This window comes from Tachyglossus aculeatus, chromosome 16, assembly GCF_015852505.1.
Source record: "Tachyglossus aculeatus isolate mTacAcu1 chromosome 16, mTacAcu1.pri, whole genome shotgun sequence".
In the NCBI taxonomy this organism is placed as follows: domain Eukaryota; kingdom Metazoa; phylum Chordata; class Mammalia; order Monotremata; family Tachyglossidae; genus Tachyglossus; species Tachyglossus aculeatus.
In genome coordinates this window covers 14,259,027-14,285,497 of record NC_052081.1, presented here as the reverse complement: position 1 = coordinate 14,285,497, position 26,471 = coordinate 14,259,027, and the positions used below count along the sequence as shown (strand labels likewise).

General features: G+C 41.9%; 1 protein-coding gene across 1 annotated transcript in view; it reads right to left on the bottom strand.

Moving 5' to 3' along the window:
* Positions 1 to 26,471, bottom strand: part of HMCN1 (hemicentin 1) — a 296,199-nt gene that overhangs the window by 112,940 nt on the left and 156,788 nt on the right. The window contains exons 21-36 of the mRNA XM_038757640.1: positions 25,153 to 25,312; positions 21,237 to 21,402; positions 18,932 to 19,059; positions 16,579 to 16,851; positions 14,333 to 14,428; positions 13,358 to 13,552; positions 12,956 to 13,086; positions 12,652 to 12,799; positions 12,117 to 12,243; positions 10,374 to 10,528; positions 5,944 to 6,222; positions 5,142 to 5,423; positions 4,602 to 4,710; positions 3,878 to 4,047; positions 2,566 to 2,720; positions 39 to 162 (exon numbers count right to left, since the gene is read on the bottom strand). Of these exons, the coding sequence (XP_038613568.1) occupies positions 39 to 162; positions 2,566 to 2,720; positions 3,878 to 4,047; positions 4,602 to 4,710; positions 5,142 to 5,423; positions 5,944 to 6,222; positions 10,374 to 10,528; positions 12,117 to 12,243; positions 12,652 to 12,799; positions 12,956 to 13,086; positions 13,358 to 13,552; positions 14,333 to 14,428; positions 16,579 to 16,851; positions 18,932 to 19,059; positions 21,237 to 21,402; positions 25,153 to 25,312 (2,698 nt within the window). The remainder of the gene's footprint in view (positions 1 to 38; positions 163 to 2,565; positions 2,721 to 3,877; positions 4,048 to 4,601; positions 4,711 to 5,141; positions 5,424 to 5,943; positions 6,223 to 10,373; positions 10,529 to 12,116; positions 12,244 to 12,651; positions 12,800 to 12,955; positions 13,087 to 13,357; positions 13,553 to 14,332; positions 14,429 to 16,578; positions 16,852 to 18,931; positions 19,060 to 21,236; positions 21,403 to 25,152; positions 25,313 to 26,471) is intronic.

Below are 26,471 nucleotides of genomic sequence, written 5' to 3'. Positions count from 1 at the left end.
TCTCATTTAACATCTATCAACAACAGAAATTTCCTTACCAAGAACATGTAAGTGAATATGGTGCTGGGCTTCTCCAGCAGCATTAGTAGCCACACAGGTATATCTGCCAGCATCTTCCAACAGGATTTTGGCAATCTGCAAAACTCGGCCAGACGACTGCAGCTAATTCAAAGGACGAGACATTTTGGTTCTGCATTTGGCTCTTGAGCAAAAAATCAATCAATCGAAGGTATTGACTGAGAACAGACCACTGTACTAAGCATTTGGGAAAGTACAATACAACACAGTTAGTAGATATGATCCCTGCCCATGAGGAGCTAGCAGTCTGAGAAGCAGCGTGGCTCAGTGGGAAGAGCCCGGGCTCTGGAGTCATCATCAATCGTATTTATTGAGCGCTTACTGTGTGCAGAGCACTGTACTAAGTGCTTGGGAAGTACAAGTTGGCAACATATAGGGACAGTCCCTACCCAACAGTGGGCTCACAGTCTAAAAGAGTGTGGTCATGGGTTCAAATCCCGGCTCTGCCAATTGTCAGCTATGTGACTTTGGGCAAGTCACTTAAATTCTCTGGGCCTCAGTTACCTCATCTGTAAAATGGGGACTGTGAGCACCCCGTGACACAATCTGACCATCCTGTAACCTCCCCAGCGCTTAGAACAGTGCTTTGCACATAGTAAGCACTTAATAAATGCCATCATCATCATTATTATTACCTACAGGAGGAGAAAGGTATTGAGGCATCCCTACTGGAAGCTATATATAAAACAATGCATTCACCTTCTATCATTACCTGTAATACTTTTTGACATTTTCAAACAGAATCAGCTAACCATAGAAGGAAACCATCAGTCAAGTCTGAAAAGGATGTGTTTTCTAATAACTTCAGGAAAGAAGAACAGAGATAATACTTATCCAGTCATGGAAAACCAGTAATTGAGAGAATATGAAAATGTGTTGGAAATTATGTAATGAAAGTTAAGCTGCCTGAAAAAGCATCAACTATATTTAGTACCTTTCAGAAAAGTACATTTTTGACATTTTGTTAAGTATACATAATAGTAATATGAACAACTTGAAAGCAGTCACAAAAATGTTTTCATGCTATTACAGTCACTCTGTAACATGGAGAGGAGCTGGTATCTCCATTTGAGAGAAAACAGACACTACAAGGTTCTGTGATTCCCCAAGGACACCAAACAGGCCAATAGCAATGGACTAAAGTCAAAGTCTCTTGTCCCTCCTCCTCAAAGAAGCCTTCCCTGATTAAGTTCTCATTTCTTCATCTCCCACTCCACTCTATCACCTTTGCACTTGGATTTGCACCCTTTATTCTCCCCCCCCCCAGCCCCCACTTCATCCCCACAGTACTTATGTACACATCCATCATTTAGTTATATTAATGTATGTCTCCCCGTCTAGACTGTAAGCTCCTTGTGGGCAGGGAAGGTGCTGCCTACCAACTCTGTTACACTCTCCCAAGTGCTTAGTACAGTGCTCTGATTAATTGATCTCAGATCCTTGCTCTTTCCATTAGGCCACCTTTAGGCTTTGCCCCTTATCCTTCCTAAGATTTCTGGTTCTGGTATTTTACTCATAGCAATGGGCAGGGAATGTGTCTGCTAATTCTGTTGTACAGTACTCTCCCAAGTGCTTAGTATAGTGCTCTGCACATAGTAAGCACTCAATAAATACCATTGATGGATTAATGGTACTTGTTGAGCACTTACAACGTGACAAGCTCTGAACTAAACACTGGGATAGATACCACACAATCGGGTTGGACTCAGTCCCTGTCCCACATGAGGCCCAGAGTCTACATGGGAGAGGAAACAGCTTGAGAAGCAGCACGGTGTAGTGGATAGAGCATGGGCCTCGGAGTCAGAAGGTCATAGCTTCTAATCTCGGCTCTGCCACTTGTCTGCTATGTGACCTTGGACAAGTCACTTCACTTCTCTGGGCCTCAGTCACCTCATCTGTAAAATGGGGATTGAGACTGTGAACCCCACATGGGACAGGAACTGGGTCCAACCCCATTTGCTTGTATCCACCCCAGAGCTCAGTACAATGCCTGGCACATGGTAAGCACTTAAATGTCAATATTATTATTTTTCAAAATTAGGGTTAGAATGACTTTGTGTTACTATATGTTGCCAACTTGTACTTCCCAAGCGCTTAGTACAGTGCTCTGCACACAGTAAGTGCTCAATAAATATGATTGATTGATTGTTACTGATGTTGCCTCTCTGTGAAGCTCTGAAGTTAACAGCTCTGTGAACCTCAGAGGTTAATAGGAGCATATCAATAATTGGATGAATAAAATTGATACAGAAAATAATAAGAGTTTTAGATGGCTGCTGAAATTACTTGACTAAAATGCCTTGTTCAATGGGGGTGCCACCCAACTTTCACTGGAGCATGGACTTCATGCTGACTTTCTGCTCTATTCATCAACTCGCCTAACCTTAATCAGGGTTATCTCAACCAAATCTGGAAAGGAGGATGTGACTGTGTGTCCGCTTTAAAAGGACTGTATATGTAGATCCCTGATTGAGGATTTGGGCTTACTTGAATGTTTCCTCGGGCTATGTTGACAGGTTGTCCATCTTTTAACCATGTGATGGAGGGGTTAGGAATCCCAGTGGCAATGCATTGCAAGGTCACAGGTTTGTATATCACCGCAGCTCTCTCAGAAGGTCCCGCTGATTTGATGGTTGGAGGAACTGAAAGAAAAGGATATATTGGTAGGTAAAGGTATGCTGGCAATAGCCTAGACCCTTGAAACACCAAAACCCAATTCCATACATGCTTTATACCTCCTGCAATATGGGTAATATTTTCATCCTACGTCAAGTATCTCTGGTCAACTGATCACAAACTTCAAACTCACCTACTAACACCTGCTTAATACATTTGCATTGTGGGCAGGGAATGTGTCTGTTTACTGTTGTACTCTTCCAAGTGCTTAGTACAGTGCTTTGCATGTAGTAAGCGCTCAATAAATATGACAATGAAATTATGCCTGCCTACTGAATACTATTCTAAGGACTTGCACTTATAGTTTATGTTAGATCATATATGTCTGGCTAAAGCAGTACTTGGAAATGTATACGATTCTCTCACATTTGTGTATTTGTGTCGGCCCCATTCTCCCTGTTAGATAATAATAATAATGGCCAAGCATTATGATAAGCACTGGGATAAATACAAGATAATCAAGATCAGCACAGTACCTGTCCCACAGACAAGGACATACAGTCTAAGTAGGAGAGAGAACAGGTTTTTAATCCACAGGTTAAAGATGGGAAACCTGAGGCAAAAAGAAGTGAAGTGCCTTGCCCAAGATCACACAGCAGGAAAGTGGAAGAGCTGGGATTAGAATTTAGGTCCTCTTATTCCCAGGACCGAGGGAGCAAGAACACGTACCTCTTTGAAAGTCTACTGAAGACCAATTACACTACTTGACACAGAGTAACAATCAATAAAGAGTGGTGGTGATGTTCTACAACTCTTACTCCAGTCACTTTCTCCAAATTCAATTTATACCCTTCTGCACTCTATGTTTTTGGAACTGACAACAATTCATCTGCTCAACTTTGCTCACCTAATTGGTAACATGTGTCTCTTCCAACGTTTAGTGTCAACACACTTGGTTTCCTTCACCCTCTCCCTAAAGACTCTGCTGATGGAAAAAACTCACGGGATTGGCTCTCTTCTACAATAGCTAGCATGGCCACTCTCAATTCACAGCTAAACTCACTTAAAAAGCCACTAAATGTCCTGTGACTGAACATAAACATGTCTAATTGCTTTACAATTTACACTCCAAGAAGGTGAAGGTACGTCAAGTCTTAAAACCCTCCCTTTGGGTTAAACATACCATGGACTGTAACGGCAAATTCTCTTTCATGGTCTCCTGCGATGTTTGTAGCCACACATCGGTAACGACCTGTGTCTGACACTTGGGCCTGGGAGATTATGAGTTTGCGCCCATTTAGTAACACCTGGAATCCATCCCCTTCTTTGATTGGCTGGCCATCTTTCAACCACCTAATCCAGAGAGAGAGAAAAAAATGGTACTTTGCAACTCTACTTGAATTAAGAAGCCACTGTGACATTTACTCTAAAGACAACTAGGATAATAATAATAATGGTATTTGTTAAGCGCTTACTATGTGCCAAGCACTGTTCTAAGCACTGGGGGAATACAAGGTGATCAGGTTGTCCCATGTGGGGCTCACAATCTTAATCCCCATTTTACAGATGAGGTAACTGAGGCACAGAGAAGTCAAGTGACTTGCCCAAAGTCACCCAGCTGACAATTGGCGGGGACGGAATTTGAACCCATGACCTCTGACTCCAAAGCCTGAGCTCTTTCCACGGAGCCACGCAAAGTATCCTCGCCCTGGCTTCCAGAGCTCAACTCAATACTATATATTGCTTTCTTTTATGAATGTTCATGAGGATTTTTGTTTATCATCTACAAAAACAAATCTGATTTTGGATACTCTGTGCACCCCGTGCACTAGTTTTCTTAATGGCTACCTTCAATACCCCCAGGTCAAGAATAGGAAAGGCCATAACAGACATACCAAACCCCTTACATTATAGTTGGTGGAGGTGATCCAGTGACCTGGCAATCCAATTCTAGTAGGTTATTAAGGAGAACAATGAAGTCTGAGTCTTCATCTCCCCCTTCTACAGTTGGTGGCACTGGAAGGTGATAAGAAGCTATATAATCCCAGGAGTAATATACAATTACACCCAACAATAGTTCGCTATGCTATTCGCTAAGCACATATTAGGTGATAAACAAGATAATCATATCATAGGGGCTCTATAATCTAAGCGATAGAAAGATAGAGCAGATATCTTCGTTTTACAGATGACAAAGCAGTGAGGAATTGATACTGATTCCTGAAGCAATGTAAACATGCACAGCCTCTCCATTTACAAGCTATATACCATCTCTTAAAGCAAGTGACGCAATGGTTATTCAATCAATTGGTGATGATTTTGACGAAACAGCCAAATAAACTTTCTATCAGTGAAAGCTCCTCAGGTCCAGTCTAGCACCGGTTCATGCAACTCTGAAATAATGTCATGATGCCAGAAAGAATAAGTGGAGATTGCTACTTCCATACCTAAGATGTCAACGTTGTATTTGATTTCTTTTTCTCCTGCCACACTAGTAGCCACACATACATACTGTCCTCGGTCAGCTTCTAGAACTTTCTCAATTTTGAGCCTCTGCCCACCAGACACTAAGTGGATGTTTTCACTGGCTTTCACGGGCACCCCATCTTTCAGCCAGGTCAGGACAGGAGGGGGGTTGCCAGCAGCTTTACATTCCAGGGTCAGGGAATTACCCACAACCACTTCCTTGCTCTGAGGTGTGTCCACGTCGCCCTCAATAACTGGAGGAACTAAGTGGGGGGGAAAGGAAAAAAAAATACACCTTATGAGATCATTTTTCCTTATGTTCTTCGTCCCATACGTCCCTCTTGTCCCCAGTCTGCTGAAAGCAGCATATCTGCCTTTCTGTCTTTCTAGGAATTTGATCACTGGGAGAGAAATCTGCATGTAATTATCAGACTTAGTGAACTGCAACTCAGCAGGTGACCAACGAAGGACCTGAAGCGAGGATCTTAACTAGGATAGGTCAGTTTCCGACTACCTTCTACCCATTAAATGAGCAGAACCAAGAGTCAACAAGCACAAAGGAAGGATTATCCAAATGAACAGAATGAGGTTTGCTCCTTCTGCCCACCGAGAATTGCTGCCTGACTGCATGAGAGCCAATTCTTAGAGCATTTAAATTTCTTTAAAGATGAGGAAACACCCAAACCCCACAGCTAATCAGTGGACTACTGTGCTCTTATCAAATGGTTAAGAATGGGCACACACCCACACACACACTATTTCAGAAAGTAAAATGTTCTTTACCATAGACATCAACTTCATGTGTTTTCTCAGCTGTTCCAGCAACATTGGCCACATGGCATGTGTATTTTGCAGAATCCGACACCTGAGCATGAGGAATTTGAAGAAATTGCCCTCTGTCAACATAAAGGGTCTGTGGGCTGGAAATGACAGGCCGTCCATCTTTGTACCATGTAATGGCAGGAAGCGGCAGTCCTCGGGTTTCACATTCCAGCTTAATGAGGCTGTTTATCAACACTGATAATTCCGAAGTAATATTACCTCCTTTAATACTGGGTGGAACTATGGACAATTTTGAAAAAAAAAACAACAACCCAAGAGTATTCAAAACTGCTCCTTCTGCAATAAAACCAGCATAAGTATAAATGATTGCATAAATTCCTTCGAGTAATGCAAGAATGAAAGGTTAATGGAGTCTGCGATTCATCTGCAGATAATTAACTGCTCAACAGCACGATCATTATCATCATCATCATCCATTATCAGAGTTGCTGGTTTCAAAAAGAAGGATTAAAGCAAGTGAAGGTTGCTATTCCTAGGGCTCATTTTAGCTCTGCTTTTATAGAACATATGGGCATTACAAAGTTCTGGTTAATGTACCTAACACACTTAAGCAGCCTGGAGCAGGACCAAGGAGCAAAACAGGACATCTCTAAACAGCCTTAAAGTCCAACATTTTCTACAGCTGCAGTTTCTCTCCCAGGGGAGTACATAGAGTCTAAATGCTTTCAGAACCAGCTACTGGTGATGGCTGCAGAGGCTTTAAATTTTTGCCTCTCGATATTTTTTTTGGAACAGACAACAATTCATCTGCTCGGCTCTGCTCACCTAATTGGTAACATGTGTCTCTTCCAACGTTTAGTGTCAACACACTTGGTTTCCTTCACCCTCTCCCTAAAGACTCTGCTGATGGAAAAAAACTCAAGGGATTGGTTCTCTACTACAATAGCTAGCATGGCCACTCTCAGTTCACAGCTAAGCTCACTTAAAAAGTCACTAAATGTCCTGTGACTGAACATAAACATGTCTAATTGCTTTACAATTATCATTCTTAGAATACCTAGAGTACTACAAACATTCATGGGGCACCAAGCCAACTGTTCCCCAGCCAAGTATTGGATGAAGTAATTATCTGGTGATCTGAAACACCAGGCGCTTAGTACAGTGCTCTGCACACAGTAAGTGCTCAGTAAATATGACTGAATGAGTGAATGGAGACAACCAATCTAGAGGACTCTTGCCAGCACTAACTAACCACTAAGACTGGTTATCATGCAGTATTGAGATATGTGTGTCTAATCACCAAGAGCCTCTGAAGCAACTGAAGTTTTCATTTTCGATAATAATACTAATAATGGTATTTTTTAAGCACTTTACTATGTGCCAAGCACTGTTCTAAGCCTTGGGATAGATACAAGAATTTCAGATTGGCCCACATGGGGCTCACAGTCTTAATCCCCAAATTATAGGTGAGGAAGCTGAGTCACAGAGAAGTTATGTGACTTGCCCAAAGTCACACAGCTGGTAAGTGGCGGGGCTGGGATTAGAACCCACAACCTCTAAATACTCCCAAGACAGTGCTCTTTCCACTAAGTGAGATTGGCTATCAAACTAGCCTGAATTCCTCAGATAATTGCTTCCACCTCTAGGTTGCTTTTACAGGGTAGGCCTGACTTTTTTGAGTTTCAAGTAGAGAATTTACACACCCTCCCAATACGGTAACACTGGGCCAAACGTTTAAATCATTTTAACCCAATGATTATTGATTATAGTTCCCTTCTTACAGGTACCACTGGCAAACTGTTCCAGCTACACTCAGGATTTCTGAAAAGAAACAACCAAGAGTGGATGAATTGGTACCAACACCAAGCTAAAAATCAAAATAAATATTTCTCACAGGAAATCAATAATAACAATGGCATTTATTAAGCACTTACTATGTGCCAACAGTGTGCTAAAGGCTGGGATTGAAACAAGATCAACAGCGCTTAGTACAGTGTTCTGAACACAGTAAGCGCTCAATAAATGATTGAATGAATTGAATGAAAGATTGGACATAGTGCCTGCCTCACACAGAATTTACAATCTAAGAGGGAAGGAGAATAGTTATTTTATCTTCACTTTACAAATGAGGACACTGAGGCATTGAGCGCTTAAATGATTTACCCAAGGTCAAACAGGAATAAAACTAGCTACTTCAATTGCTATTCAGTTGATTAACCAAAATGCTGTCTATCAAAAAAGTTTTAGATGATTAATATCTGGTGTACATGGCCATAGTCCAACTTCCCTCCAAAAATTGTATTCATTCAATCATATTTACAGAGCACTTAGTGTATGCAGAGCACTGTACTAAGCACAATAGAGCAATAAAGAGAGAGAATCCCTCACCACAAAGAGCTCACAGTCTAGAGGGGGGATTCTTCTTTCAATGATAATAATAATAATAATAATAATAATAATAATAATAATAATAATAATAATAATGGTATTTGTTAAGCACTTACTATGTGCCAAGCACTGTTCTAAGCACTAGGGGGATACAAGGTAATCAGGTTGCCCCACATGGGGCTCACAGTCTTAATTCCCATTTTACAGATGAGGTAACAGGCACAGAGAAGTTAAGTGACTTGCCCAAGGTCACACAGCAGACATGTGGCAGAGTTGGGATTAGAACCCATGACCTCTGACTCCCAAGCCCATGGTCTTTCCACGAGCCATGCTGCTTCTCAACCCAAGGGTCTCTGGTCATTACTTAAAGGTGGGAGATTAGTTCTGAAGGACAGAGCTAAGTTTTATGCAAAGTCCAACTGTTGAAATTTCAGCTGCATTTAATTGGCATTGGATGAGAATGTTTGTTTTTTTCTTGAGGATTTTTTAAACCCCTTGATTTTGATACGAGCACAAAATCTTGACCCTTCATATTTCCTGAAATTCTTCAATCTTTTTCCTGGAAAAAGTATTTTGTACCAAATTCATTTAATCTGCAAATATTCTTATGAAATAGGTTAGACAGGTGTTGTTCTCTCCAATTTCAAAGATGTCTAGACTGAGGATCAAAGAGCTCAAGTGAACTGCTTCAAGAAGCCCAATTACTATGCCATCAAAATCAGACGCTACCCCTGGTGTACATTCCAAGTTTTAAATTTACTTGAGATTCCTAAGAAGTCTTCCATGGACATTCTGAAAGTCACAGACAGAATGTGGTCAATATATGTACTGTTAATTGAGTAGAAATTATCTTGGCATTAGATTCAATCAATCAAACAATGGCATTTATTGAGTGCTTACTGTGTGCAGAGCACTGTTCTAAGCACTTGGGAGAATTTGATAGAACAGAGTTGGCAGGCAACATGTCTGCTGTGTGACCTTGGGCAAATCACTTAACTTCTCTGAGCCTCAGTTACCTCATCTGTAAAATGGGGATTAAGACTGTGAGCCCCACGTGGAACAACCTGATCACCTTGTATCCCCCCAGCACTTAGAACAGTGTTTCGCAAATAGTAAGCACTTAATAAATGTCATCATTATTATTATTATTTGCCTGACCACAGTCAGCTTACAGTCTAGTGGATTTATGGTTCTTATTGGATATCCATCAGCTATTTAATGTCTTTGTCCTAGCTACAGAAGGGCAACAATAAATAATACTAGCAGGCTGTGAGATGTGGCAAGGAACGTGGCTGTAAAGTGTTTGGAGTCTGAGGAGGGGAAAAAAACCCAACCAACACCAGGTATTTTTAGGAATGCCAGAGAGGACATGGTTAGAGTCAGGCTGGACTAATGTGAAACAATAAGCTTGAGATGAACTTCTATGGATGAGCAGATTTCAAGAGACAGAACTTTTAGAACCTCTGGGAAGCAGAGAAAGGCTTTGTCCATTTTGGGGGATAGTCTCCATTGGGTAAGGGGCAACATGTACCAATTTGAATACCCCAACACTTAGTACAGTGCTCGGCACATAAGAAGGGTTTCAATACAATATATTTATTCCTACCTAAGCTCCTGACCTGGTCCCATATGTCACTTAGTACAGTGCTCGGCACATAAGAAGTGTTTCAATACAATATATTTATTCCTACCTAAGCTCCTGACCTGGTCCCATATATCACTTCTACCTCTTCAAGGGAATAAGTGTAAGGGAGAATTGAAAGAAAGGCAGAGAGAAAGAGAGAGACATTGTAAGAAGTGAAGGAGAGAAAAGAGGGGATGAGGGAAGGAGAAAGGTCATCGAGAAAGGGAGACGAAGAGACGAAAGAATGGCATAATTTCCCTTTGCCAAACTGAAAAAATAAATGACTTGATTTTCTTCCAAAAGAAGTACCATTTCCATATTTTTCCAAGAACATAAGTGGGGTTTTAAATCACAATTTCCCAGGACAAATGGAAAGAAGTGGTATTTTTTTTTTTAAAAAAAGCAGTTTTGTACTTACTATAGACGGTCAATTTGATTTCCTTGGCTTGTTTACCAGCTGAATTAGACACAGTGCATTGATAACGTCCCTTATCACTTCGATGAGCATTCTTTATGCGTAAAACTTGCCCGCTGTCTAGGAGTTCAATATTAGGATCACCCAAGAAAATGGGCCTAAAGGAAAGGATAATTATTTCAGGTTCTGGTGGCATTTCCCATAAGTGCTTTCTCAATCAATCAAATGTAATTTTTTTTGCAGAGCACTGAACTAAGCGCCTGGGAGAGAACAATACAACAAAGTTGGCAGATACATAACAAAAAAGAGTTCAATATCATAAAATGGATGCTTCAGGAAATGCTGCTAAAAATATTTATTCAAGATCAGACATGTCTACAGTCTATATTAGAGCGTTATTTTGTAAATATCACAAAGGTATCTGCTGACATGCTCTTTTTTTTGTTAATTTAAGGTCATATTTTTATGACCCCAATCATGTTTCATTTTCAAACTTGGTCTCTAAGATCTGCAATGTTTTGAAAAGTCCTGACAATTTTAAGACATCGTTAAGTCTTAATGTTCCACCCATTTCAATCCAAGAAAAATTCTCATATGACACACATAATAATAATTTATCCAAGTGTTTGCTATATGGCATACAGGTTATATCAGAGTCAAGGGTAATTCCAGGAAAGTTGGGTTTTTCAATGAAAATAACATGGGGTCTTTTTGTGTCCACATAAATGTCCAATGTTTACCAAAATTAATGAAATTTAATTTGCTCCTCCTTCTAAGATTCCACAATTCCAATTCCTGAAGGGTATAGTGTGACCCAAGGAAAATATAAATTAAAATAAGGTCATCTTTAATGTAGTTGTTCACTGCAATTATCTCGAAATAGGGTAAGGACTTGAATCATTCTTATCCATAGTCTAGAGTCTAATTCTTCTGAAATTTTTTCAAATAGAGATAATAGGAAACATAGATAATTAGTTACCTCCCCATCTACACTGCCTAGAGTTTAGAAACCAAATTGTGTGGAAATTGGTCAGATTTCAGTTACCCAAGAGATGCTGAGATGGTTTGTGAAATATTTTTCTTAATTCATAAAGGACTCATCTTTCCAGTAGGTCTACACAGTGAGACTCAACTGACCAATAATGGAGAAATTCACACCTTCGTGGATGGAAATGCAGTCTTTTGCAAAATTAAATCTTATCCATGAATGATCGGTAAAAAGCCCAAAGCACACTCCTCACCTCCTTATCGCTCACAGAATTCGAGCAATAATCTAGATATCTGTTCTCCCTCTGATTTGACTTTGGTTATCTATCTTCTGTGGGTTCATTTCAGCAGCATTGTCAAATGATCATTTTAATCAAATACATTTGATTAAATAATTGTTCAAATACATCCGAAGAAACAATTGTTCTGCAACTTCACCTGCGTACTGCATTTCTTATTTCCTATCCTAAACTTCCTCACAATATTACCATGCTGTGTATAATTACATCATAGACAATTCAACCCCTCAAGAGAAGATGATTTGCTATAGATGCCTAAAGCCGAGTGATAAACTTGATGAGGATTAAAAGCTTTATGGAAATGCAGTATTACTCAAACTGAAGAGCTTTCATCTGCACTCCCTGCCTATAACATTGATGGGGAGGAAGCACAATTGAGCCAAAAGCAAAAAAAGCAAGACACTAGGCTCCCATTTTGGATTCCTGGAACCCTTGCTATAAATGACAAACAACTACTTACTTGCCATCTTTGAACCAGTGAATAGCTGGAAAGGGAGTACCTCGGACTTGGCATTCCAGGGTGGTCTCGTGATTGAGGATGACTGAGATGTCACTTGGGGAGCTAGCCCCTGTTATTGATGGGGGAACTTGGAAAAAGAAATTTCAGCGTGAACACAAGGCTTGGCAAAGGTCAGAGCACAAGTTATTCAATTATTGAGTAAATTCAACACACACACACACACACACACACATACTCAAAGTGGCTCAAACTGGTTCTGTTATCTTTGACAAAGTGCCATGGACCAAACTGAGTTACCACAACTTCACCATAAAAAGATGCTAGCAAAGAACTTGGGTTTTCTGGCTGCAACTCTGGCACCTTGTAGGAACACCAAATTCACTTGGAGAATAAATTTAGCAGCATGTCTAACTGGGGGATTCCATTCAGTAAATGAAAAAAGGAAAGGGAGAGAAATTCAACTTTTATTTAACCTAAGTGATGAACTGGAATGTCTTCTAGGCCTAAAAGGATCAGTACTTAACACTCCACTCACCTAGCACAGCAATGTTGAAATGCTTCTCGGAATTCCCTGCAATATTAACTGCCCTGCAAGTATACCGCCCAGCGTCATCTGGAGTAGCTTTGAAGAGCTTCAGTGTCTTTCCATTGTGCACCATCTGGACAGAACTGCTCTCAGCCACCTTAAGGGACCCCAAAAGCCCAGTGTTATTGCATTTCTCATAGACACCCCAGGGGTCAAAATGTACACCTAGATAATTCAAGTGAACAGGACAAAGCTCCAGTTTCCCCAGACATATTAGTGTGGTATCGTCAGCAACACTTGGGGTTTATGTTACCTGGACATCATCTTTGTACCATATGATGGTGGGAGAAGGATTGCCCGTTACTTCACAGATGAGATGTGTGGGCTGATTTATCACCACAGACAGATTTGTCTCTTTTTCTTGATCTCGGATCTCAGGGGGAACTACAACAGAGTGTTAAAATGATTAAACACTGGCTCTTCTTACTAGACACGAGCCACACATTTAAAACCACAGAACCTGGAAGTCTTGCACAGATGTATTCTAATTATTACTCTCTTTGATTCTAAAATAGATCTTCATTCATATATAAACATTTCCCATGATTCAGCCTGGGGCCCAGCACCATTTCTATGACCACATCTGGTTCTCCCTTTTTTTTCGTTTGTGGTCTTCAAGCCAAAAACGTAGTGAAATGCTCCCATTGCTATTTACCATGGACTTTGAGGTTGTATTTTCTTTCTGTGGTCCCTACTTCATTTGCTGCCACACAGATGTACTCCCCGTTATCGTACGGGGTGACCGAAGCGAGAACTAGGAGTGTTCCGTCTTCCAAGATCGAGAGGCCAGGCTCCCTTCCTGTCAGCTCTCTGCCGTTATGTAACCATTTGATGATCGGCTTGGGGGCGCCTAATGAGACAAACATACCGTGAAAGTTTTTCAAAGCAATTACAAAATGGCTACTCAGGGCCCAAGTAGAGGAATTTTCATTCTGAAACTTGGATTATCCCCCTGGACATCGGTGTCTGAGACAAGACCTAAAATGAAGGCTTTCTGGACTAGTAGCTCTCCGAAGCTTGATCCTCCCTGTCCTCAGTCCCCATTAAAAAATCTCTGCCTCCTTTCCATCACCATGCTCAAAACGGTTCAGGGGGCAGAAATGGAAGGCTAGTTATTTAGGCTTTCCACATTCCCAAGATTTCTCAGATCTCATAACCTTTATTATACATTTCCCATTCATTACATCAGTGCTTAGAACAGTGTTCAGCAATAATAAGCACTTAAATACCATCATTATTATTAAAGCAGTCAGAATCAATCCATCAATGGTATTGATTGAATGCTTACTGTGTGCAGAGCACTGTACTACAGGCTTCGGAGAGTACCACTTGAAAGGCAATAGTTAAAAGAGCCTGTAAGAGAAAATGATTTTTAGTTGGTATTACTAACAGTACAACATTGTTTTCATGGTCTGTGATATATCCTAAGTATTTAAGTAGTTGTAGTATGTAATAGTGGCTAAGCTGGAAGATATTTAAAATTTTTACTGACCTCACAGATAACTAAAAATGATGCATCTAAAAAGTGTTATGAATAGGGTCTATGGTGTAATATTTACACCCCAATGATTTCTCACTATTTGATCAGATTAAATACCATAGGAAAGAAATATTAACCAGAATATCACACCTTTTGCTGGACATGGGAAGGCAACACGTTGACTGACCACTCTTTCTTGCAATGGGGTGTTGAAAGGAGGTTCTAGATCCTCCATTGTTGGGGCTTCTACAAGAAAAACATAAATAATGAAAATTAATAATTAAAAATAATTATCTTTGAATGAATGAATACAAATTACAGCATCATCTCATTTATACCTCCTCAGCTTTAGAGCAGACCCAAACCTAAAGTTATCCCATGTCTAAGGATCTCTACCTAGATGCCATATACCTTTCCTCAAAAACAAATCCAATGCTTTAAAAAAAAACCACGAGAAAATATTTTCTTCTGCCTATCAAATCAACCCCTTATCCTGTTGCTTAGCTCACTTCCCCTCTCACTGTTCTTAATGAAGCTGAAGACAGCTTGTTAATATCCGCATATACTGTAACATTCCTTACCCTTGAGTGTTAGGATGATTATTAAAATTATTATTTTTGCCTTATTAAAATCACATCTCCTCCAAATGGCCTTCTCTAAGCCCTTATTTACCCTACTCTTCACCCTACTGCATCAATCATTCACTTGGATTTGTACCCTTTATTCACTTCACCCTCCGCCCCACAGCACTTATCCATAACATACATATCCATACCAATCCCTCAAGACTGTAAGATAAAGATAAGCAGGGAGCATGTCTGCTAATTCTGTTGTGCTGTACTTTCCCAAGTACTTAGTACAGTACTCTGCACATAATAAGTGCTCAATAAATACCACTGATTGGTTGATTATCCATAATGTATTTTAATTCTGTCTCCCATTCAAGACTGTAAGACTGCTTACTCTTAAACTGTAAACTCCCAACCCCTCAGTATAGTGCTCTGCACACGGTAAGTGCCCAATAAGCATGATTAATTGATTACTTTCGAATCTCCCCACTTTATATCCTCTAATTCCCTCATCGGTACCTTAACGTTGCCTAGAGAAGTAGTGTGGTGCTGTGGAAAGAGCAGGGGCCCAGGGGTCGGAAGATCTGAGTTCTAATCCCAGCTCCATTACCCGCTTGCTGTGTGACCTTAGGCAAGTCACTTAACTTCTCTGTGCTTGGGGATTAAATATCTGTTCACCCTCCAATTTAGACTGTGGGTCAGGGACTATGACTGCCCTGCTTAACTACTTTACTTTCTATCTCCCCTGCTAGATTAGACATTCCTTGAGATCGGGAGTCACGTCTACGAATGCTACTGTACATTCCCAAGCAGTGTAAAATACTGTGCATACAAGAGACATGCGTAAATTTAATTGGTTGATTATATGGCTGTGTTGATGTCATCTTCATTTATTAAACAGCAGCAAAGCCTGGGAGTCAGATGATGTAGGTTCTACCCTGGGATCTGCCAACTGCCTGCTGTGAGACCTTGGGCAAATCACTGAACTTCTGCATTTCAGTTTTCTGATCTGTAAAATGGGGATTAAGTATCTGTTCTCCCTTTACTTCGACTGTGAGCTTCATGTGAGACAGGGATTGTGACCAACCTGTTCAACTTGAACAGTGATAAGAACAGTGCTTGATACACAGTAAGTGCTTAACAAATATGATTATTATTTATTAACAATAATTTTATAATAATAAATAATATTATTATTACCAAGTGTCTACTGTGAGCAGAGTACTGTACCAGGACCTGCTGACTTTTCACTTCTGAGATGCCTAGGGCCACTACTCAGGGACAGAGTTCCTTTGAACCTGTTATGCATTGAACTTTCAAAATGAAAATGACTAAAGAGAAAATTTTCTAGGAAGAAAACTGCATTTTTTTTATTTCTTCAAAAATCTTTAACAAAGTCCTGGGGGCTAATATTTTTGTTACTTCAGATTTTTCCTATTCAATCAAAGAATCTTCATAAAGCAAAGCCAATTATCTAAAAAGTGGGCTAAAGAGCTGAATTTTTCTCAGATAGAGGAACTCCCAAATATCTGTTCAATCCTAATCAGATGAAAAAGATAACTAACTCAGAAAGTCTGTTTTCTCACACTGCAGTGAACCATCAACTATCCTTGAATACTTGACCGGGACTTGTGGATTAACCCAGGGCGATGCTGAATCTACAATCTCCTTAGCCTAAGTTTTGTGTTCGACGGGTATGTTTTTCCCAGTTTTGCTCTTCTTCCATACCTCAGATATTTAACTGTAATTTGTACAATGTGATCTTAACAAGAAAAAACTGCAGAACCTTTTTAAAACTTGAACAACTTCTTCCATGTCCTGAATTACCTTGAATTTGTACTGTTATCTCTGCCTCATCACTTCCAGCTATGTTGTTTGCAATACACTTGTACACCCCAGAATCTGAGAGCTGGACCTTCTTAATGGTCAGCATTCCATCTTCATTGCTGATAAACTGCTCCCCATCAATCAGCATGGCATTGCCACCTTTAAACCACGTGACTTTGGGAAGGGGGACCCCTTGGGCACTGCAGGGAATGTCCGCTCTTTGACCAACTCGAACTTTCATTAGTCGAGGGCCTCGTTGTATTCTTGGAGGTACTAGGAAAGAGAAAAAAAAATTGGTTATGAAATCTGGAGAGGTTCTGGGTCATAGCGCTTCTCCTCTTAGAGAGACCAATATTCCTGCATGATATCGAAAAACGACTTAATTCTTTCTAGAATTTATCCCTGAAGTGATTTAGGAAGTGTGCCTGCCTTTCATGAAAACCTAAAGCATTGTTTCCAACATCAGCTCAGGCCTTCTAATGGCCTAGAGGGTTCCTAGACCATTTCTCCTATTGACTTTGAACTACAGACCTTTCCTGGGAAGAGTCCCCACTTGCACTGGACTCTGTTCCCGATTCCATCTAGTGCCTTTATGAATTCAAGAAGTCCTAGGCAAGAAAGGAGACTTGGCAACAGGTGAATAATTATTTTTTTTCTGCAAGCCCTACGGAATACAAAGCTACTTAAGAAGGCAGCAGTGAAACAAGGGATAGGCTCAAGTCCCGACCTTTAGTCTTGTCCGGGCCAGTAACTCTTAAGTTTCTGACAAATGTGCTTGTTGATTCCATTTATTATTGCTGGACAAACTACTTCTGTTAAAGAAAGTGTCTCTCCCTTAAACATATAAAAGACAGAAAGACAGCTGTGGGCCTCTCAAGACATCACGTCCCAAGAGGAGGAGGAAGAGGCCAGGTGTTAGCTCAGCCCTGAGAAACTCACAAACGCTCTGCCATTCACGGTAGGGTAGCTAGTCTCAAGGAGCCTGAGCAATAGGTGGCTCAGGAGAGTCTCCAAGTGTCTACGTGATTCCAATTAATACAATCATCCACATTTCCCACTACTCTTCTAAATCAAATGTCTGGAAATCCCAAGAGTCACCTCTCTTTAATAAGGATGAGACCAACGAGACCAATGATGTGACCTCAGAAAGGCAGACACAAAATGAGTCATGTTTCCTTAGCAATATTCAAACCATGTGGAGTGGTTTGACCACACACACAAAAAACAGACCGGCATGATAGACTATTGCCGATAAATTATTTGAAGCCTTCTAGATGTAACTCATTGGCTTGAAAACACTCATCTATCATCTTACCTATTCTCCTCCCCCCTAAATTTAGCCCTCACCCCCTACTGTGGAACTCTGTCTCCCACCTGTCTCAGGCAGCCACCCCTCCTTCTTCTGCTCCTGTGCTCAGGTAGCTGGCAGAAATCCAGACATGGGGCTGACTTCTACTTCAAATTCATCCTCTCCTGCTATAATTCAGCTCTCTCTTCTCCTTGCCAACAGTTTTATTCCTGCTTGCAACCCCCACTAACTATATTGAAATTTTAACTCCCTACCAAAGCCACCTTTGCTCCATGACCTCACCAACTTGTCTTCCTAAATTCTCTCCACTGCCTCCTTACCACTTTGCTACGTCTTCATCCTTTTCCCTCCTTCCCAGTTACCTTCTAAAAGGAGAAACATCTGCCTTCTAGATTCATTCATTCACTCAATCGTATTTACTGAGCGCTTACTGTGTGCACAGCACTATACTAAGCGCTTGGAAAGTGCAATTCGGCAACAGAGACAATCCCTACTCAACAACATCTAACCCCTTTTCCTGTGCTCTTGAACCTATCCACTCTTACCTTGCTCTCCCCCATTCCTGCTATTGTCAACCTCTCACCCTCAAATGGCTCCTTCCTCTCTGCCTCCAAACAGGTTCAAGTCTCACCTATACAGAAAAAAAAGTCTTCTCTGGATCCTTTCTCTGGCAATATTTCCCTATTCCTATCCAAAATCCTTGAACTGGTTGTGTCCCTGCTACCTTCACTTCCTCTCTGCCCTAATGCCAATAAATGTGATTATAAATCTTCAATTAATCAATGTCATAAAAGAATTTGAAAAGTTCTTGACTAATTGGGTAAAGAAAAGATAGAGACATAAAAAGAAACTTGTCAATCTAAGCAACAGGATTCCACAGATAAAAAAAAAATATCAAAAAGGGCAGGCTTATAATTCTGAATTTGAAAGACTGAGCAGCATAATTTAAATGAGCACCAAGAAATCTGGGTGATGAGTATTTCCTGTTACAGAACTCTAGGTTGACAAAATGAAAGGGGGGCTTTATATCAAGTGTAAACTTACCGTGGACATTCAACTTAATCGACTGAGTTACATTTCCAGCAATGTTTGTGGCAACGCAAAGATACAACCCACTGTCCGTAATACGTGTCTCACTGATCTTCAGTGAGCCAGAACTGAGAAAGGTGTGCCTAGAAGAGGAAATGAGTTTGAGTAGGCTGCAGAATGTGGGAAGAAGTTCATCTGGGCTCATTTCAAACAAAACAGTAGGGGAACCTTAAATAGAGGGATAGCAAACTATTTCCCACAGGCCTGCAATTTCTGGCAGCAAAAGCTGAAAGTGGTTTTGTAACCACTCTTCAATTACTTCAAGGCTTGTGTCTCGTGCCAAACTGAAGCCACAATCAAGCTGAGAAGGGCACAATTATCCACTGAACCCCTGATCTGGATCATTTGAGCAGGAAAAAAAATGCCTTTACCTGAGCTTTGAGAATAGTAGTTTCAGTCCCGAACCCAAAGGATAACTAGGTTAACCTATGTTACCCTTAGGGCTGAACAAATATAACCCTAGTATTATGAATATTTAGTGAGGAAATCCCTTTCCTATTCTGGCCCTAGTAAATTCCTCTTCTTGGGAATCTTTGGTAAGAAAACGACACCAGCAATAATGGCAGGGACAACGCCTCATTACCCCTCCACAAATCTGAGCAAACGTCCTGTAGGTAATTAGACTAATGTGAAGTTGCGGTTTCTCAATTAGGCATGAAGTCATTCTAAGCATCAGACAGGCCCCAGGAGGCTTAGCAATCAGACTGTCGTTTAGCCACTGACTTCTTGTGGGATTTGGACTCGTCATTTAATTGACTTCTGTTTCTTCATTTGTGGAAGGGGCCCAAAGGGAGACCTTGCAAAGGAATTAAACTGGGGCTTTGGCACCGAACAGTGACAGGAGGGAGGGGGGAACGAAATGGGAGTTTTCAGTTGGTTTCTATTGCCCTTTGGCCATGTCAGCCATCACCATCATTACTGACTCCACATTCTAGCTGCTCATCAGATCCCACAGGTCTCCCCACCTTTCCCCAGCTAACCCAACAGAGGAGGTGCTGGACACTCGGGAGGGGAAGCAGAGGGGCTGACTGGAAGTAGCAGGGATGGGAGAATCAGCAAAGGAGTCTACATCCCGCACTGCCTGGTGGTCCTCACCCACTAGCCATTGAGCTGTGGGGTCTGTGGTAGGACATACAATGACAGGGTAAGTAATAGTAGTGACGAATTTATTGAGCACTCACTGGTGCTACTCACTATACTAAGTGCTTGGGAAGTACCACTGAAGTAGGAGATACATTCCCTGGAGCTGCGAGCTCCTTGTAGGCGTGAATCGCACCTACCCACTCTATCAAATTGGACTTTACAAAGTGCTTAGAACAATGAGAAGCAGCATGGTCCAATGAATGAGGTACGGATCTCAGAGTCAGAAGGACCTTGGTTCTCAGCTCAGCTCTGTCACTTGTTTGCTGTGTGACCTTGGGTAAGTCACTTAACTTCTCTGTGCCTCGGTTACCTCAATGTAAAACAGGGATTAAGACTTTGAGCTTCATGTGGGACATGGACTGTTTCCAATCTGATTAGCTTGTATCTACCCCAGTGTTTACAGTACAGTGCCTGACACACAGTGCTTAACAAATACTGTAGAAATCACACAGAAATGCTCAATAAATAGCAATGATTGGTTCCCTGTCCACACTTAGTGTATAATCATACAGCAAAGTCACACAAAACACTTATAAATAGAGGAATCAAATTAACTGTACAATTGATTATGCGTATATGCAGAGAGGCAAAAGAAAACAAATTCTAGAGGTGACTGCCTGGCTTACGAGACTTTGGAGATGGAAATGGATTGGGGAAGGTTTGTTGGAAGAGGTGAGGGCTATAAATGGGGTAGAGGTGAGGTCAGGCAGATTTGACGGGGAGGGAGCTCCAGGTCAGGAGAATGGCTCGGGTGGGTTCAAACAAGTCAGGCTGGATTCAGACCCTGTTCCACAAAGAGCTCACAGACTAAATCCCCATTTTACAGATGAGGTAACTGATGCACAGAGAAGTGAAGTGACTTGCCTAAGGTCACACAGCAGACACATGGCAGAGCCAGGATTACAACCCTCGACCTTCTGAATCCCAGGCCCATGCTTATAGCTCATGAATTATGGGCCTCACATTTGCCTTTTTAGCCACAAATGCACCCTAGAAGACTTTCACCACCACTGATCCCATCTCTGAGCATAAAAGGCCAACTACACACCCCTCCACCCAACACACACACAACACACATACACACATAAACACACACACAAACACATGCACACATTACCTGGAAGAGAAAGGAGAGATGAGTTGCATTTCTCTGGCCCATGTAACTACAGGCGGTGGCAAACTCTTCACCTCACATGGGAGCAGAACATCTTCCCCAGCAGTGACTGAAATCTCTATTGGTTTGTCATGTGATTTTCCTTGATGTCCTGATAATCTAGGTTTCACTAAAATCGGTAACACAGTAGGGTAGAGAGGAAATTATAATGAAGAACAAAGAGAATGCTCATTTTCGGCTTGATTACGCACAGCAAGTCATTCTGGGGAAACCCAATCAGCCCAAAGGCATAAAGGATATCCACGGTCAAACGAGGTATTGTGGAGGATGGAAGAAATAGACAGAGGACAGCAAAATGGAAGTCATTTTCTGTTGTGTTATACTGGGGGACACTAGAGAGAATGCCAGCTGAGAGGCTCTCTTCAAAGCATCTACAAAACTCGGGGAGAAATCTTATCAGGAAATTTAGCTGGCCAGCCTTTGTTGAACTTTGGTTAGAGGAGATGGACATATACAGTGCTCTGCACACAACATGCTCAATATCACGTAGGAGAAGCAGCGTGGCTCAATGGAAACAGCCCGGACTTTGGAGTCAGAGGTCATGGGTTCAAATCCCGGCTCCGCCAATTGTCAGCTGTGTGACTTTGGGCAAGTCACTTCACTTCTCTGTGCCTCAGTTACCTCATCTGCAAAATGGGGATTAAGACTGTGAGCCCCCCGTGGGACAACCTGACCACCCTGTACCCTCCCCAGTGCTTAGAACAGTGCTTTGCACATAGTAAGCAGTTAATAAATGCCAACATTATTATTATTAGTACAGTGCTCTGCACAGAGTAAGCGCTCAATAAATACGATTGATGATGATGATGATGATATCTCCCAGGCCCGTGCCCTAACCCCATGCAGCAGATGAATGGCAGCAAACCTTGTGACTCCCAGGCCCGTGCCCCAACCCCATGCAGCAGGCAAATGGCAGCAAACCTTGTGACTCCTTTTAGACTGTGAGCCTACTGTTGGGTAGGGATTGTCTCTATACGTTGCCAACTTGTACTTCCCAAGTGCTTAATACAGTGCTCTGCACACAGTAAGCGCTCAATAAATACGATTGATGATGATGATGATGATGACTCCCAGGCCCGTGCCCCAACCCAATGCAGAAGACAAGTGGCAGCAAACCTTGTGACTCCTTTTAGACTGTGAGCCTACTGTTGGGTAGGGACTGTCTCTATATGTTGCCAACTTGTACTTCCCAAGCGCCAAGTACAGTGCTCTGCACACAGTAAGCGCTTAATAAATACAATTGATGATGATGATGATGACTCCCAGGCCCGTGCCCTAACCCCATGCAGCAGACAAGTGGCAGCAAACCTTGTGACTCCTTTTAGACTGTGAGCCTACTGTTGGGTAGGGACTGTCTCTATATGTTGCCAACTTGTACTTCCCAAGCACTTAGTACAGTGCTCTGCACACAGTAAGCGCTCAATACGATCGATGATGATGATGACTCCCAGGCCCGTGCCCTAACCCCATGCAGCAGACAAGTGGCAGCAAGCCTTGTGACTCCCAGGCCCGTGCCCCAACCCCATGCAGCAGGCAAATGGCAGCAAACCTTGTGACTCCTTTTAGACTGTGAGCCTACTGTTGGGTAGGGACTGTGTCTATATGTTGCCAACTTGTCCTTCCCAAGCGCTTAGTACAGTGCTCTGCAAACAGTAAGCGCTCAATAAATACAATTGATGATGATGATGATGACTCCCAGGCCCGTGCCCCAACCCCATGCAGCAGACAAATGGCAGCAAATCTTGTGACTCCTTTTAGACTGTGAGCCTACTGTTGGGTAGGGACTGTCTCTATATGTTGCCATCTTGTACTTCCCAAGCGCCAAGTACAGTGCTCTGCACACAGTAAGCGCTTAATAAATACAATTGATGATGATGATGATGACTCCCAGGCCCGTGCACCAACCCCATGCAGCAGACAAATGACAGCAAACCTTGTGACTCCTTTTAGACTGTGAGCCTACTGTTGGGTAGGGACTGTCTCTATATGTTGCCCACTTGTACTTCCCAAGCGCTTAGTGCAGTGCTCTGCACACAGTAAGTGCTCAATAAATACGATTGACGATTATGATGATAACTCCTAGGCCCGTGCCCCAACCCCATGCAGCAGAGAAATGGCACCAAACCTTGTGACTCCTTTTAGACTGTGAGCCTACTGTTGGGTAGGGACAGTCTCTATACGTTGCCAACTTGTACTTCCCAAGCACCAAGTACAGTGCTCTGCACACAGTAAGCGCTTAATAAATACGATTGATGATGATGATGATGACTCCCAGGCCCGTGCCCCAACCCCATGCAGCAGACAAGTGGCAGCAAACCTTGTGACTCCCAGGCCCGTGCCCCAACCCCATGCAGCAGACAAATGGCAGCAAACCTGGTGACTCCTTTTAGACTGTGAGCCTACTGTTGGGTAGGGACTGTCTCTATACGTTGCCACCTTGTACTTCCCAAGTGCTTAATACAGTGCTCTGCACACAGTAAGCGCTCAATAAATACGATTGATGATGATGATGATGACTCCCAGGCCCGTGCCCCAACCCCATGCAACAGACAAATGGCAGCAAACCTTGTGACTCCCAGGCCCCTGCCCCAACCCCATGCAGCAGACAAATGGCAGCAAACCTTGTGACTCCTTTTAGACTGTGAGCCCACTGTTGGGTAGGGACTGTCTCTATATGTTGCCAACTTGTACTTCCCAAGGCCTAGTACAGTGCTCTGCACACAGTAAGGGCTCAATAAATACGATTGATGATGATGATGATGCTATCTCCCAGGCCCGTGCCCCAACCCCATGCAGCAGACAAGTGGCAGCAAGCCTTGTGACTCCCAGGCCCGTGCCCCAACCCCATGTACCAGGCAAATGGCAGCAAACCTTGTGACTCCTTTTAGACTGTGAGCCTACTGTTGGGTAGGGACTGTCTCTATACGTTGCCAACGTGTACTTCCCAAGTGCTTAATACAGTGCTCTGCACACAGTAAGCGCTCAATAAATACGACTGATGATGATGATGATGACTCCCAGGCCCGTGCCCCAACCCCATGCAGCAGATGAATGGCAGCAAACCTTGTGACTCCCAGGCCCGTGCCCCAACCCCATGCAGCAGACAAATGGCAGCAAACCTTGTGACTCCTTTTAGACTGTGAGCCTACTGTTGGGTAGGGACTGTCTCTATATGTTGCCAACTTGTACTTCCCAAGCGCCAAGTACAGTGCTCTGCACACAGTAAGCGCTCAATAAATACAATTGATTATGATGATGATGACTCCCAGGCCCATGCCCTAACCCCATGCAGCAGATGAATGGCAGCAAACCTTGTGACTGCCAGGCCCGTGCCCCAACCCCATGCAGCAGGCAAATGGCAGCAAACCTTGTGACTCCTTTTAGACTGTGAGCCTACAGTTGGGTAGGGATTGTCTCTATATGTTGCCAACTTGTACTTCCCAAGCGCTTAATACAGTGCTGTGCACACAGTAAGCGCTCAATAAATACGATTGATGATGATGATGATGATTATCATTGATTGAATGAATCCTTTTTGAAAAATACAGTCAAATTTCTCCAAAGGAGTACAACCCTCCCCTCTTCAAAAACAAAAGGTAGAGGTTTGATTAGCAAAGAAATAAAGAGATTATGATGTTTATGATGTTTGTTAAGTATTTACTTTGTATCAAGCACTATGCTTGGTACTGGGATAGATTTTTAAAAATAAGGTTAAGGTCAGATTTTACTCCCCAGAATTAAATGGCGGGGCAGGGGTGGGGGGTACGCAATACAATTCTTTGGTGTGACCTTGCAGCATTCCATGTTTTGGCAGACAGATCAAGAGAGAATGAAAAGTATTCTTCCATCAGGCCCCTACCGTAGACTGTGAGTTGGACTTTTCGTTTAGAATAGCCCGCAGCATTAGTGGCTGTACAGATGTATTCTCCAGCCTCTTCCCCTCCTGGTGACGCTATATACAGACTTCCATCAGGTCCTGCAGAGAATTTACCGTTGCTGGAAGAAATCAGTTCTCCTTTCTGTAAAATCAGAATCGAGACCGACATGCTTTCTTAGATATGAGAGGCACTCTCCAACATCTGGAGGGGGGCGGGGGGTCTATGAAAAGGTCTCCCAAATAAGAACAATGAAGCAAAATATAAATGCTCAAGAAATTTATAATAGCCCTATTGTTTTCTGATCCACCCCATATCTCTGCTTTGCTGGACTCAGAGCAATTGCCCTGCAATATCTCCTAAAAGTTGAACAGTTCTTTACTACTGTATTAGATACTGTTAATGTACTAATAAGCCATATTACAAGTATTTATCATGAAATCTTGCTATAAAAATGGCCAAGCGTGGAAGCCATTCAATCACAAGGGGTATATTTTGTCCATTAGTATATCTTATGTGGAGAGCACTATAATAGGAATTTAGGAACACACAATAAAAGCCAAAGCAAAGTCCCTGTCCTCATGAAACGTATAAGCTAACGGAAGCTTACGTGCAATGATGCTTGCAATGAGTGACCAGGGTTGCAAGTGAACTGAATATTTCTAAAAATTCTAGATTTATTGCAGTGTACTCTCCCAAGCACACAGCAAGCACTCAGTAAATATCAATGACATTTAATGATAGACAGAACCCCATTTCTACATGTGTTATTCTTCATTATTCAAGCCCCTATTCTTAAAAAGAAATCTCCATATTTCTGCACCTTTAAGTAGTTGTTCAGCAATTAGCTGAACCAAGAGCTTCCTTAAAACTTTTAAATATAAAAATGTAAGGCATTTTAAAAAGAAAAAGGTCGCTTTGTTGCCAAGAGGAAATACCATACATTTGAAAAGATTTGAAAACAAAAAGGTTCATGTGACATTTGAAACTGAAATATTATACAACACATTCTCTCATCTTAAGCTATAGCCAGGATGTGGAATGCAGTTCAAAGAAATTTGAGAGCTATTTTAAATTTTCCCGATTAAAAGCTAAGCTCACTTTGAAGTTCTGAAGCAGGTAACGTTCTTGTTTCTTTTCAATTCTGTCAAAGATTTGAGCCAAAAACCATGAAATCCTGGGAGAGGTGACATGACCTTTTTCAATGAGCATTGCAAGAGTTCCATTTTAGCATCAACAATTAATCCAGAAATAAAAGCTTTCCTGTTCTCAAAGCAAGAATGATCATATTATCTAGAGAGTT